The sequence below is a fragment of the Somniosus microcephalus genome, unplaced genomic scaffold (genome assembly GCF_052327205.1).
Source record: "Somniosus microcephalus isolate GS21.2 unplaced genomic scaffold, FLI_Smic_1.0 unresolved_chr2, whole genome shotgun sequence".
Taxonomy (NCBI): domain Eukaryota; kingdom Metazoa; phylum Chordata; class Chondrichthyes; order Squaliformes; family Somniosidae; genus Somniosus; species Somniosus microcephalus.
The window spans coordinates 52489989-52504647 of record NW_028225180.1 but is presented as its reverse complement, the minus strand read 5'-3'; the positions used below and the strand labels follow the sequence as shown (position 1 = coordinate 52504647).

The following is a 14659-nucleotide window of genomic DNA, read 5'->3' as shown; positions in this document are numbered from 1 at the left end:
GCCCAGATTGACAGGGAGGCCCTCAGCCTGGTGTGGGGGGTGAAGAAGTTCAATCACTATCTGCACGGGCAGAAATTCACCCTGCTGACTGATCATTAGCCCCATGTCTCGATTTTTAACCCAAAGCAGGGCGTTCCGGTGATGACGGCGCAACGGCTGCAAAGATGGTCACTTTTTCTAGGGGCACCTCAGTACGACATATAGTACAAGGGTACGAAACAGCATGGAAATGCTGATGGGCTGTCGTGCCTACCGTTGCCTACGGTAGAAGAAACACGTGCAGTGGACCCTGTTGAGATATTCCATGCGACCATAGTCGAATGTTTGCCTGTTACAAACTCGAGTATAGAGAAGGAAACCCAAAATGACCCGACACTCTCTCGGGTCTACGATTTGACAGTGAAGGGCTGGCCAGCATATGGCGACTCACTGTTGCCAGCATTCTCGCCAAGGTGAGAACAGCTGTCAGTGTGCCGGGGAACATTGATGCGTGGATCCCGAGTGGTAATTCCACCCAAGTTGAGAGATAGAGTGCTCAATGAGCTTCATGAGCATCATCTGGGAGGGGTAAAAATGAAGAGCCTAGCCAGGGCGTTTGTGTGGTAGCCGGGAATCGATAAAGAACTCGAGGATATGACCAAGAGATGCACAGGATGCCAGAAGGTCCAATACGCTCCACCACAGGCCCCGCTACATCCATGGGAGTGGCCCTCATCTCCATGGCAATGGGTACACATTGATTTTGCTGGTCCATTTATGGACTCAATGTTTCTAATCGCTGTGGACGCCCATTCGAAATGGCCAGAGGTCATTAAAATGTCCTCCACCACCACGGAGAAAAGTATTGCAGTCCTAAGAACCATCTTCGCCAGGAATGGGTTGCCAGAGCAGATTTGCTCCGACAATGGGCCACAGTTTGTGTCTGAGGATTTCCGGAGGTTCCTGAAGAATAATGGGGTGAAACATTACACATCTGTCCCATATCATCCAGCCACAAATGGATTGGCTGAGAGTTTTGTTCAGACCTTTAAAAAGGCCATAAAGCAATGTATAATGACGACATACCACCACAACACAAGGTGGATAGTTTCTTGTTTGCTTACTGGAATGGGACACATGCAGGAACCAACCAAGCTCCAGCCATACTGTTCTTCTACCGAAGGCTAGGATGTCACCTGGATTTGCTCAAAACAAACATAAGACGAGATGTTGAGGATAAGCAATTCCAGCACATAAATGAGAAGCCAACCCGGAGCTTAAAGGTAGGGCAACCAGTCTTGGCCCGCGACTACCGAACAGAAAAATGGCAGCCAGGAACGATATGCACACAGCAGGGACCACTAATGTACACAGTGGACGTTGGAGAGAGCATTGTGAGGCGCCATGCTGACCAGATTCTAGAGTCATAGGAACAAGCCAAACCCGTGCCACGAGAAGGTGCACCTGGTAATCAACCTGAAGTACAGGTTGCGTCTACCTCAGAAGCAGTGGTATTGGAAGCTGACGAACCAACCAGTGACCATGAACCAGAATCAGCTTCGCCGCAAGAACAGGATACTCGAGAAAGGCGCTATCCAGTCAGGATCAGAAAGCCTCCTCAAAGACTGAACTTATAAATGCTTATTTCAGTTGATGTGTATAATATCCAGAAAGTTGTAATTAGTTATTATTTAGTTGTTAAATGAAAGTAATGTACTGTTTATCTAAAAGGGGAGGAATTGTTGTGTATGTACCTTTAAGGGAAGAACTGGTTTTAGACTGCAGTACTGGCAGTGACCACCCCTGTATAAAAGGCCCTAGCAGGCTTCTGTATTTCAGTCTGACGTTGCCCTCCTGTTAAGTAAAGTACCTGTTAAACTGTTCTCCCGAAGTCCGTGTATTATTGAGGCGCGGACTTTACACTACCCATTACCATTAATATTCCACCCAGTTTAATCCGAACATCCTGCTCACGACTCATTACCGTTTATATTCCACCTGGTGTTATCCCAATCTCCTGCTTCCTACCATTACTGTTAATATCCCACTGGATCTAATCACAATTTCCTGTCCATTTGGTATCCTTAAAAACCCCATCTAATCCCAACCTCCTGCTAACCGTATTATGGTTAGTATCCCAATTAGTCCAGGTGTAATCTTGTGTTCACTCCCCATACTCCAACATTCCTTTCGATCCACGCAGCAATAGAAATAGATTTTTTCAAAAAATTGTCAACTTGCTTCCTCAATAGTTTGTGTGATTGAATTATGCTTTCTAACCACCTCGAGTTTAAATAAATGTATCAACCTTCACCGCAAATTCTTTGAATTAGCCTAAATATGTGCCCTATGACCAATCAGTGGAAACTATCTAACACTTTTTTTAATCGTAACTCTTCAGAATCTGAAGATTTGCAGCACGTGCACACTTATTCTGCTCACCTCTAGTGGAATGAGTCCAACGTTCTCAAATCGGACTCTCTAACAGTAACTCCACATCTCTGCCGGTGGGACAGGAAATACCGATGATTGATGATGGAGGAGCCTGAGATGTTGGCTAATAAATATGATTTTATCAGTATCATTACGTCACACTGTTGTTTGACTAATGTGTGGTCCACTTCTCCCCACTTTGGTACCAGTCGCCAGGTGTTAGTGAGGAGTGCTTTGCAGGGTTGGCTGGGCTTGGAGTTCTTTCATCGTGTCCGAATCCAGTGCCGAGGCCGAGCGGTCCGTCCGATTTTATGCTTCTATATCTTCCTTTCTAGAGGCTTTCTCCGCCATTTCAGAGGCCACCACATTGGTGAAGGAGCGGAATCAGGTATAGACCAGACGTAAAGGACATTAGGTGTTACGACAATCTTTACTAATATCGGCTATTTTTTTTGAAATATTTCAAACTCGAATATAAATTTAAATTCAGGAAACATCCACGATGTGATTTGAACCATTGTCTCTGGATTACTCATCCAGTAATATAACCAACACGCTCTCGTTCTCCACACCTCGCCGTCTCTGTGTCCATTGTCTGATTGCACCTCTGTGAAGTGCCTTTCGGCTATTTCTTTTCTGCTTTAAAGGTGTTATATAAATGTAAGCTTTGATGATGAAAGCCCTGACTACACCCACCCCATTGCTGGATATCTGTTCCCGGTTACCGAGGTTTCATACCGGCAGCGGGTGTGTCAAATAATGGGTGCCAGACATTTCAATTACCGAGGGAACAAATGATTCGATTTTTCATCTTTATTTTCATTGGTCGATTCTCCGGCTCTATACATCAACAGTGATTGTTTCAATTAGTCAGCGATAATTTCTCGGGCAGTTTTCTAGCTGCTTCTCTCACTTCAGATTCGTTCCTTCCCTGTAACTGAAGTTCAGTCTCGCTGCTGCTTTATTTCTAATGAAATCACAAAGTGGGGCAGCAGGAAAACATGTGAGAAACGAGTGTATCATATCGTCAATCAGTAAGCTGATGTCATGTTTGACATGATGGGAGAGAGAAAACTAATCACATTAAAACTGCTGCAGATTCTCAGTGATTCCTCAGTCTCCGAGAACTAAAATTCATCACATTTATTTCCCGTTAATGGTGGATCAAGATGTTTGCAGAATATTCAGCCCATGTTCAGAATGGGTCAGTACCCGGCCCAGTGATTGGTTTCTCAGCTCAAAAGAACTGGGAGATCCCATCACTGTGCAGATCATTTCCTTCTCATTCTCAGTGTTTATCTCTCACTCCGCTCCTCAATATATTCATTATTATTCTTCACAGAAAGTCATGGATCTCGTGGAGAAGGGAAACCGGGCGGACAGTTCCAAACCTCTAACTCTGGTGATGGAAAAAGGCTCTGGGGCCCGAAGGGTGATGTGGGAATCCTTTGTGAAAATGCGCCATGGGGTACCAAAGCTGGACAAAATACTGAAAGAAATACAGGAACTTGGTACGGTAAAATCACACACATGAATTGAAATATTAATTTAAACACTGAGGATTTTACTATAATATTACACAGATCTGATTTCATGAAAGTTCCTTGATCTAAACAGGTTCTGATCTATTTGATTACATGGACATCGCACGAGGTTTATCCGAAATACCCAGGCACCTGAAAGGTAAGTGATGACATGGAGATTTAAAATCATTTATCTCCCTTCCGAGAATCAGAATGTTTGACTGTCACCCTTTCTTTAGAGGTTGTCAGAATCTGGGAATCAGAAGTTCAAAGACTGGACAAATAGGCTTGGACGTCATTTAGCTTTGTCATCAATCCAAAACTAATCTGTGTAGGCTCAAGATACAATTCAGGCCATTTCTGACGTTTCCTGTAAATATGCGGACGTTGTTTTCATTTCACAAAATCCAGCTGCTGATTTCTATCACTTGTGAAGTCTTATACACACCTGGCAGGATCCTGATAGACTGTGAAACACCATACACACCTGACAGGATCCCGATACACTGTGAAAACCCATACACGCCTGACAGGATCCCGATACACTGTGAAACCACATACACACCTGGCAGGATCCTGAAACATTGTGAAACCCCATACACATCTGGCAGGATCCTGATACACTGTGAAACCCCATACACACCTGGCAGGATCCTGATACACTGTGAAACCCCATAAACACCTGGCAGGATCCTGATACACTGTGAAACCCCATACACACCTGGCAGGATCCTGATGCACTGTGAAAACCCATACACACCTGGCAGGATCCCGATACACTGTGAAAACCCATACACACCTGGCAGGATCCTGATACACTGTGAAAACCCATACACACCTGGCAGGATCCCGATACACTGTGAAAACCCATACACACCTGGTAGGATCTCGATACACTGTGAAACCCCATACACACCTGGCAGGATCCCGATACACTGTGAAAACCCATATACACCTGGCAGGATCCTGATACACTCTGAATCCCCATACACATCTGGCAGGATCCTAATACACTCGGAATCCCCATACACACCTGGCAGGATCCTGATACACTGTGAAACCCCATACACACCTGGCAGGATCCCGATACACTCTGAAAACCCATACACACCTGGCAGGATCCTGATACACTCTGAATCCCCATACACACCTGGCAGGATCCTGATACACTCTGAATCCCCATACACACCTGTACGGAACCTATCACATTGTGAATCACCGGACACAGCTTGCAGGATCCTAAAACATGAACCCCTGGCAGCATCCTGATACACTGTGAAACCACATACTCACCTGGCAGGATCATTATACCCTGTGACACATCGGTCCTTGAGCCTGATGTTAAGTTACTCTGCCCCTGGGATTCTATCCAGCACAAACTGTCGGAGTAGTGGTGGAGAAATGTGAAAGATTTAAGCATTACCGTTGTGCCTCACGTCATGAACCGTCCGATAGTGTTCAATCCAATCTGAGAAGCTGTACAGATGTTCACTCAATCAAATATTAACTGAGGAGGTACATGAGATAAAGGCAATGTTATGTGTGATTAGAAACTGATTGGACCGATTCCCACTGGCAGTGAAACAGACAAACTAGGCACAGAGAAACTTGTTGTACTGAAGGAAGCGTCCATTCATTCAGGAGGCTTTTGATTCCCATTTTACTGATTATCAGAAACATATTTGTAATTTTCAAAAACTACATTGTAGGAAATGCATATCTAAATGAAACGATGGAATGTAATAATTGTAACAGTTGAAATGAACTCTCAGTCTTTTCTTCCCTGATGTAATACTGAGTGAAGTGGGCAGTACTTCTATTTTTGATTCTGATCGGTTTTCTGACCAGAGTTATATAAAAAGAATATCGGTGTAAAATTACTGCAAAACTGTTCACATTTTCGGAAACACAGCAGAAGGATATTTAGGGGAAAAAAAGGCCACTTTGGTCCAAACAAATCGGTCCTATTAGAGATGAACCCACCTGCCCCTCCTCTTGGTGTATCCACAGAAACACAACTAATTGTCTCTTGTCCCCAATTACACTGCCCCTTAGTGTCTTCCCTGGTAACTGGTCTCCCACTCTATTACCCTTTGGTGAAAATGATTACCCTGACTTTCCTTCTTACTCCTGGCGTCTTAGTGTCAGTTTTCTCTTAATTAATTGCGTTCGTTATTTTTTTCATTCCGGTATTAATTTTGTGAATTCTGTTAGAAATTCTGATCAATAATTCAATATCCAAAGTCTCTAATTCCAAACGAACCAAATCTAACACCGCGCCCTTTCCTCTGCATTAATTGTGCCATAATCATCTTATTTCACTCGGCACCTTCAGCATTGCAATAACATTCTTCCTCTGATTAGGTGATTAGAAGCATACACAGGACCTGCCCAGGATCTGACACACTAACAGTGGATGTTCTCTCCTTTCACAGTCTGTCCCTCTCCCAGTGCCCTCAATAACCTATATAAAATGCCCAAGGTCTGACACACTAACAGTTGGACTTCTGTCCATTCACAGTCTGTCCGTCTCCCAGTGCGCACACTACCCCAGATAACCTGCCCAGGGCCAGACACACTAACGATGGAACTTCTGTTCATTCACAGTCTGTCCCTCTCCCAGTGCCCACACTACCCCAGATAACCTCCCCAAGACTTGAAACACGAACGGTGGAACTTCTGTACATTCACAGTCTGTCCCTCTCCCAGTGCCCACACTACCCCAGATAACCTCCCCAAGACTTGAAACACTAACGGTGGAACTTCTGTACATTCACAGTCTGTCCCTCTCCCAGTGCCTTCATTAACACAGATAACCTGCCCAAGACCTGAAACACTAACGGTGGAATTTCTGTCCATTCACAGTCTGTCTCTCTCCTAGTACCCACACTACCCCAGATAACCTGCCCAGGACCTGATAGAGTAACAGTGGATCTTTTGCCCATTGCCCCTCTCAATGAGCAACCAATCCATTGCGGCAGAAGAGAAGCTCCACAGACCGTTTCACATATTGATCCATTAGATCCTCTGCTGTCATATAACCAGGACCATGTGTGGATGTATAATGAGATTTCTATAGCACAGGGCAGGTCGGAAAGTATTTACCATCAGAGGGAAAAAATCACCTTCATAGTAATCTCCATGTTCAGTGAATGTTAGAATCAAGTGAGGAGTTGAAATTTTTCTCAGCCATTGCTCACTTTAAAGCGAGGTTTCCATTAACTGAGTTTAATTTCTACACAAACCTATATTAAAGCTGTAAATTCATGCTTGCAACATTTCAATGAATAATAAAGGGGTGTTGAGAAGTTGTTTTTTTGTCAATACAACTAACATTGAGACCACTTTCTGTCTGTTCTAATTGAAGACGTTCAACAGAAACACAAGAAAACACTCCGGGTACAAACTGAAACACTGAGAGTGAACACTATCCTAATAAAGGAGAAGGTTAAGATTTTCCAGCTGGTTGATCGATACGCTGAGCTAACGGTCATTTCCACTGTTCGAGATCGCACACTTGTAGAACATGAACTGCTGGCAAGAGGCCGAGACCATGAAGAGTGGAGAGAGAAACATCTCCGGAGAGAGCTGGAAAAAATCCGAACTGATCAATTGTTCCAGAGCTATTTTTCCCAGAGAGGGGGATTGTTCCAGAAAATTCAGAGTTTCTCCCTGCGATCTAATTCTGGGAGTTCAGCAGCAGTGAGCGGCGTCCCGGGGATTGGAAAAACAACAATGGTACAGAAGATTGTTTATGACTGGGCCACTGGGAAAATATACCCACACTTTGAATTTGTTTTCAGCTTTAAATTCCTGGATTTGAACGCTATTAACTGTAGAATAAACTTGAGGAATCTGATACTGGACCTGTATCCTTATTTTGGGAATATTCTGGGAGAGCTCTGGAAGAACCCAGAGGGGTTGCTGTTTATATTCAACGGTTTGGATGAATTCAAAGACTGCATCGATTTTTCTGACAATCGGAGAAATACAGAACCTCAGCACATGTGCACAGATCCCGAAGACTGTTGTGAAGTGTTGGACATTGTATACAGTTTAATACAGCACAAGCTGCTCTCAGGATATTCAGTGCTAGTGACCAGCCGCCCCACTGCATTACATTTATTGGAAAAGGCTGAGATCAGTGTCTGGGCTGAAATCCTGGGATTTGTTGGTGAAGAACGGAAGGAATATTTCAAGAAGTTTTTTGAAGATCAGATGGTGGCAACAGCCGTTTTCAAACATGTGGAGGAGAACGAGATCCTGTACAGCATGTGCTACAACCCTTCCTACTGCAAGATCCTCGTTCTGTCACTGGGTCCATTCTTTACACACAGAGACAGGGAACAGCAGCGAGTTCCCAAGACCATCACCCAACTATATTCCTACTATATTTACAACATTCTGAAAAACCATGGCCGAGAAATTGAAAGCCCCCGTGATGTGTTACTGAAGCTTGGTGAGATGGCCTTCACAGGAGTCTCTGAGAAGAAGGTTGTGTTTAGAAATGGAGATTTGATCAAGTACAATCTGCAACCTTCCCAGTTCCTGTCTGGGTTCATGATGGAACTTTTGGAGAGAGATGATTCTGCCCAGAGCATGGTGTACACATTCCCGCACCTCACTATCCAAGAGTTTGTAGCTGCACTCGCAACATTCCTGACTCCAGATCCCAGGGACATCCGGAAAATCCTCGGTGAAGCCCACAGCAAGGAAGGTGGGCGATTTGAGATATTTCTCCGTTTTGTTGCTGGTCTCTCCTTCCCACAGGCAGCTCGAACCCTGGAGGAGTTTCTGGGTCCATTTCTTCATCAAACCACCTGCCGAGTGATTTACTGGATGAAGGAGAAGATTGGAGGACAGATTGGAAACACAGAGAGTGAAACTGGTCAAAGGAACCTCCTGAACACATTCCGCTACCTGTTTGATTCTCAGAATAAAGCACTGGCTCGGAAAACAGTGGGATCTGTGGAAACACTTACATTTAGTGGCATGACACTGACCCCGATTGACTGCGTGGCCGTCTCGCATGTACTTGGAATCTGTGATACAATAAAACACCTCGATTTACGGGAGTGCTCCATTCAGTGTGAAGGACTCCGGCGGCTGAGACCCGTACTGCTCAAATGCCGGGTGTTGAGGTAACTGTTTATTTGTCTCTAACTGTTGGGCAAATTGTAGAACAGTCACGGATTGTGTTGTTATTCCATAATGAAGGGAAACAAACAGCTCAGTTAAACCAGAGTGAAGCAGATTCAACACAAATATGACCAGTAATAAGAGGATCGGTCAGTAATTCCCTGAGTACTGGGGAATCTAAAATTGATGCTTGTGAACAAGTACGGATGTTATACTCTTGATCAGACCAGCAAATGCTGGTCACTGAAACAGAAGATTCTTCGCGCAGCACTTGTGTCTTTGCGTCAGAAGGTCGTCGATACAGGCTCCACGGTGCTAATCCAGACCGACACTTCAGTGAAAAGGTTCCAATCTAACGTATTGTGGGGTATTAGCCCCGGAGTACAGACACACACCGGCCAGTGGTGGGGCCTCGCACACAGCGGGCGGCTCCTGAGTAAACCGGGGGCAGTGAATCCGCGAATTCCCCATAATCCGCCCCCTGTGTGTGAGGCCCCGCTCCGGGAGGGATCTTCTGAAAATTCCCCAAAACTGTTGGGCCAGTTACACCTGGAATAAATGCAGAGCCAGTTTAATGGAGAATAAACTGAGACTCCACTCCCCTATATACTGGGAGTACAGGGACATTTAAAACTTGTAACGGGAGAGAACAAACTCTGCTTGTTATATAAAATCCTGGGGGTGGATTTTACAGCAGCAGTTAGCGCCGTTCCACGATATAACTCACCCCGAGATACTATATAGATTAATATAATGTACAAAGTACAGGGAATCACAGCTTTACCATTTCAATCCGGGAAAATCGCCCTTTTTCCGTAAAATCCGGGATTTAAGGAGCAGCAGAAAGGAAACAAGTTTCCCTGAACATGAGGGGGCCACTGAGCTCCCGGAGGGTAATTCTGATCATCAGGGAAGGAGACCGGACTGAGGGACATTTAAAGGCTTCACACAGACAGCGCTTTCCTTAACAAGTACAGTTTCTGACAGTCTGTGAATATATGGGGAGTTGGACAGATTGGGATTCATTCCCAGTGACAGGAAAATCTGCTCATTAATTTCTTGAAGTTGCTTCAATTTGTTCGGTAATATCCGAGAGGGAAAGTTTTTGTCTAGGATTTGAGTCAGTTTGTATCTCTCGCTCTCTCTCTTTCTTTGTGTTTAGACTGGGGAGCAATAAACTAGGAGATTCAGGAGTGAAACTACTGTCTGTGGCTCTGAGGAAACCGGACTGTAAAATAGAGGAATTGGGGAAAGTACCGGACTGTGTGAGATTGTGTTCATAATAACCGGATGTCTAACACTGAACATTATCATTAGCATCAGTGATAGATTAATTAATAAACATTGCTCATTATTAGTAGTATCAGTAACTACAGTATCAGTAGTATAAGCAATAGTCTTAATAATTATTGGGTGTTTACCTTCTTTGATGTTGTTATTTCTTCTGTCCCATGCACCCACCCTCTCTCTCTCTCTCTCTCTCTCTCTCTATCGGAACATTGGAACAGGAGGAGACCATTTTGCCTGTTCAATGACATCATGGCTGAGCTGCGATCTAACTCCATATACCCGCCTTACGCCCATATCCCTTAATATCTTTGGTTAACAAAGATCTATCAATCTCAGATTTAAAATTAACAATTGATCCAGCATTAATTGCCGTTTGCAGAAGAGAGTTCCAAACTTCTACCACCCTTTGTTTGTAGAAGTGTTTCCTAATTTCACCCCTGAAAGGCCTGATTCCATTTTTTATATTTTGCCCCCGAATCCTCCATTCCCGACCTAACGGACATAATTTATCTCTATCTAACCTATCTGTTCCCTTTAATATCTTGAAGTCTCTATTAAATCACCCATTAACCTTCTGAATTATAGGGAATGCAACCCTATTTTGTGTAACCTCTCCTCATTATTTCACCCTTGGATTCCGGGTATGATTCTCATAAATCTACGCTGCACTCCCTCCAAGGCCAACATATCCATCGCAAGATAAAAACAGAAAATGCTGGCGATACTCAGCCGGTCAGGCAGCATCTGTGGACAGAGTAACAGAGTTAACGCTTCAGGTCGATGACACTTCTGTTTCTCTCTCCACAGATCCTGCCTGACCTGCTGAGTATTTCCAGTATTTTCTGTTTTTATTTCAGATTTCCAGCATCTGCAGTATTTTGCTTTTGTATATCCTTCCTAAGGTGTGGTGCCCAGAACTACTCAAAGTACTCCAGGTGTGGTCTAACCAGGGTTTTATATAGCAGCAGCGTGACGTCTACCCCCTTGTACTCTAGTCCTCTAGATATAAAGGCCAGCATTCCATTAGTCTTTTTGATTATTTTATGCATGTGTTCATGACATTTCTTGATCTATGTACATGTACCTCAAGCCTCTTTGGACTGCCACTGTTTTTAGCTTTTCACTGTTTAGAAAGTAACCCACTCTATCCTTTTTAGGTCTAAAGTGGATGAACTCACATTTGCCTACATTGAAATCCATTTGCCACAGTTTTGCCCATTTACTTATTCTATCAATATTGCTTTTTATTTGTATGCTTTCATCTACACTGCCACAATGCCGCCTATCTTTGTGTCATCGGCAAATTTGGGTATATGGCTTTCTATGCCATCATCTAAGTCGTTAATAAATACTGTGAATAGTTGAGGCCCTAATGCAGATCCCTGTAGGACACCACTAATCAAATCCTGCCAAGTAGAGCACCTGCCCATTATCCCTTCCCTCTGTTTACTGTGGTTCAGGAAATTTCCTAACAAAGTCAGTAATCGGCCTTCAATTCCATTAAATGCCTCTTGGAAGTCCATATAAATAACAACCATTGACATTCCCCTGTCCACTACTTTAGTCACCTCTTCAAAAAATTCAGTCAGACTTGTCAGACATGACCTACCGTTCACAAATCCATGCTGGCTCTGTCTGATCAGCTGTTAATTTAAGGTGTTCAGTCACCCTGTCTTTAATTATAGTCTCTACTAACTTCCTGACAACAGAGGTTAGATTAACTGGTCTATAATTCCCTGGACATTCTTAAGTAGCGGAGTGACATGCTCAATTTTCCAAACTAAAGGGACGGTTTCTGAATCGAGAGAACTTTGGAAGATTATAGTTAAGGCATCTGCAATGTGTCATAGAGTCATAGAGTCATAGAGTTTTACAGCACAGAAAGAGGCCCTTCGGCCCATCGTGTCTGCGCCGCCCATCCATCCCTGTCCAGTCTAATCCCATTTTCCAGCATTTGGTCCATAGCCTTGTATGCAATGGCATTTCAAGTGCTCATCCAAATGCTTCTTGAATGTTGTGAGGGTTCCTGCCTCTACCACCCTTTCAGGCATTGAGTTCCACATTCCAACCACCCTCTGGGTGAAAAAGTTCCTCCACAAATCCCCTCTAAATCTCCTGCCCCTTACCCTGAATCTATGCCCCCTTGTTATTGACCCCCCTACTAAGGGGAAAAGTTCCTCTTTGTCTACCCTATCTATGCCCCTCATCATTTTGTACACCTCAATCAGGTCCCCCCTCAGCCTTCTTTGCTCCAAGGAAAACAACCCCAGCCTGTCCAGCCTCTCTTCATAGCTGAGGCGCTCCATCCCAGGTAACATCCTGGTGAATCTTCTCTGCACCATCTCCAAAGCAATCACATCCTTCCTATAGTGAGGCGACCAGAACTGCACACAGTACTCCAGCTGTGGCCTCACCAGCGTTTTGTACAGTTCCATCATAACCTCCCTGCTCTTATATTCTATGCCTCGGCTAATGAAGGCAAGTATCCCATATGCCTTTTTAACCACCTTATCTACCTGTTCCGCTGCCTTCAGGGATCTATGTACATGTACACCAAGGTCCCTCTGACACTCTGTACTTCCTAGGGTCCTACCACTCATTGTGTATTCCCTTGCCTTATTTGTCCGTCCAAAATGCATCACCTCGCACTTTTCAGGGTTAAATTCCATTTGCCACTTTTCCGCCCATCTGAACAACCCGTTTATATCGTCCTGTAGCCTGAGGCTTTCCTCCTCACAATTTACCACCCCACCAATTTTCGTGTCATCTGCGAACTTACTGATCATACCTTTTACATTCTCATCCAAATCATTTATGTAGATCACAAACAACAAGGGACCCAGCACCGATCCCTGAGGTACCCCACTGGACACAGGCTTCCAGTCACAAAAGCAACCTTCGACCATCACCCTCTGCCTCCTGCCACTCAGCCAATTTATGATCCAACGCGCCAAGGCACCCTGGATCCCATGGGCTCTTACCTTCTTGACCAGTCTCCTATGCGGGACTTTGTCAAAAGCTTTACTGAAGTCCATGTAAACCACATCCACAGCATTTCCCTCATCCACCCCCCTAGTCACCCCCTCGAAAAATTCAATCAGATTTGTCAGACATGATTTACCCTTGACAAAGCCATGCTGACTATCCCCGATTAATCCTTGCCTCTCCAAGTGGAGACTAATTTTGTCCCTCAGAATTTTTTCCAATAATTTCCCTACCACAGATCTAAGGCCCACTGGCCTGTAATTCCCTGGTTTATCCCTGCTACCCTTCTTGAATAATGGTACTACGTTAGCTGTTCTCCAGTCCTCTGGTACATCCCCTGTGGCCAGAGAGGTTCTGAAAATTTGTGTCAGAGCCCCTGCAATCTCCTCCTTTGCCTCCCACAGCAGCCTGGGATACATCTCGTCTGGGCCTGGGGATTTATCCACTTTTTGGCCTGCTAAAACCGCTAGCACCTCCTCCCTCTCGATGCTAATATGTTCAAGTATGTCACAGCCCCCTTGCCCGATTTCTATGTCTGCATCGTCTTTCTCCATAGTGAACACAGATGCAAAAAATTCATTTAAAACCCCGCCTACATCATCTGGCTCTACACACAGATTGCCACTTTGGTCCCTAATGGGCCCTACCCTTTCCCTGGTTATCCTCTTGCCCTTAATATACTTATAAAACATCTTAGGATTTTCCTTTATTTTGCTCGCCAGTGTTATTTCATGGCCCCTCCTCGCCCTCCTAATTTCTTTTTTAGTATGCCCCTGCATTTTTTATACTCCTCTAGGGCTTCTTCCGTCTTTAGTCTTTTGTAACTGCCAAAAGCCCCCCTTTTATTTCTAATGCATTTTTGTATATCCCTTGTCATCCAAGGTTCCCTTTGCTTGTTGGTCCCACCCTTGACCTTTACAGGAACATGTTGGCGTTGTACTCTCTCTATTTCATGCTCATGTGTTTCTTTAAATCCCTGCTGTGGAAAGCATCTGGTCCTGGGGATTTGTCACTCTTTATTGCCATTATTTCCTTCATTACTGCTACTTTGCTTTTGTTAATGTTATTGAGTCCCTGTCCCTGATTAAATACTGGTTTCCTTGTGATTTCCGACATGCTATCCTCTTCCTCTATTGTAAATACTGACGCAAAGTAATTATTCAACATGCCCGTCATTTCCTTATTGTCATTGACAAGATCACATATATCAGTTTTCAAGGGGTCAACATTGCGCCTGACTACCCTATTTTTCTTAATTTAACTGTAAAAAATGTTCGTATTGATTTTGACAACCCTTGCCAGTTTATTTC

At 44.2% G+C, this 14659-nt stretch overlaps 1 protein-coding gene across 1 annotated transcript in view; it reads left to right on the top strand.

Moving 5' to 3' along the window:
• Positions 1-14659, top strand: part of LOC147092642 (NACHT, LRR and PYD domains-containing protein 3-like) — a 901415-nt gene that overhangs the window by 879437 nt on the left and 7319 nt on the right. Inside the window, 4 exon segments of the mRNA XM_085975968.1 lie at positions 3755-3923; positions 4030-4095; positions 7303-9076; positions 10237-10347. Of these exon segments, the coding sequence (XP_085832094.1) occupies positions 3755-3923; positions 4030-4095; positions 7303-9076; positions 10237-10347 (2120 nt within the window).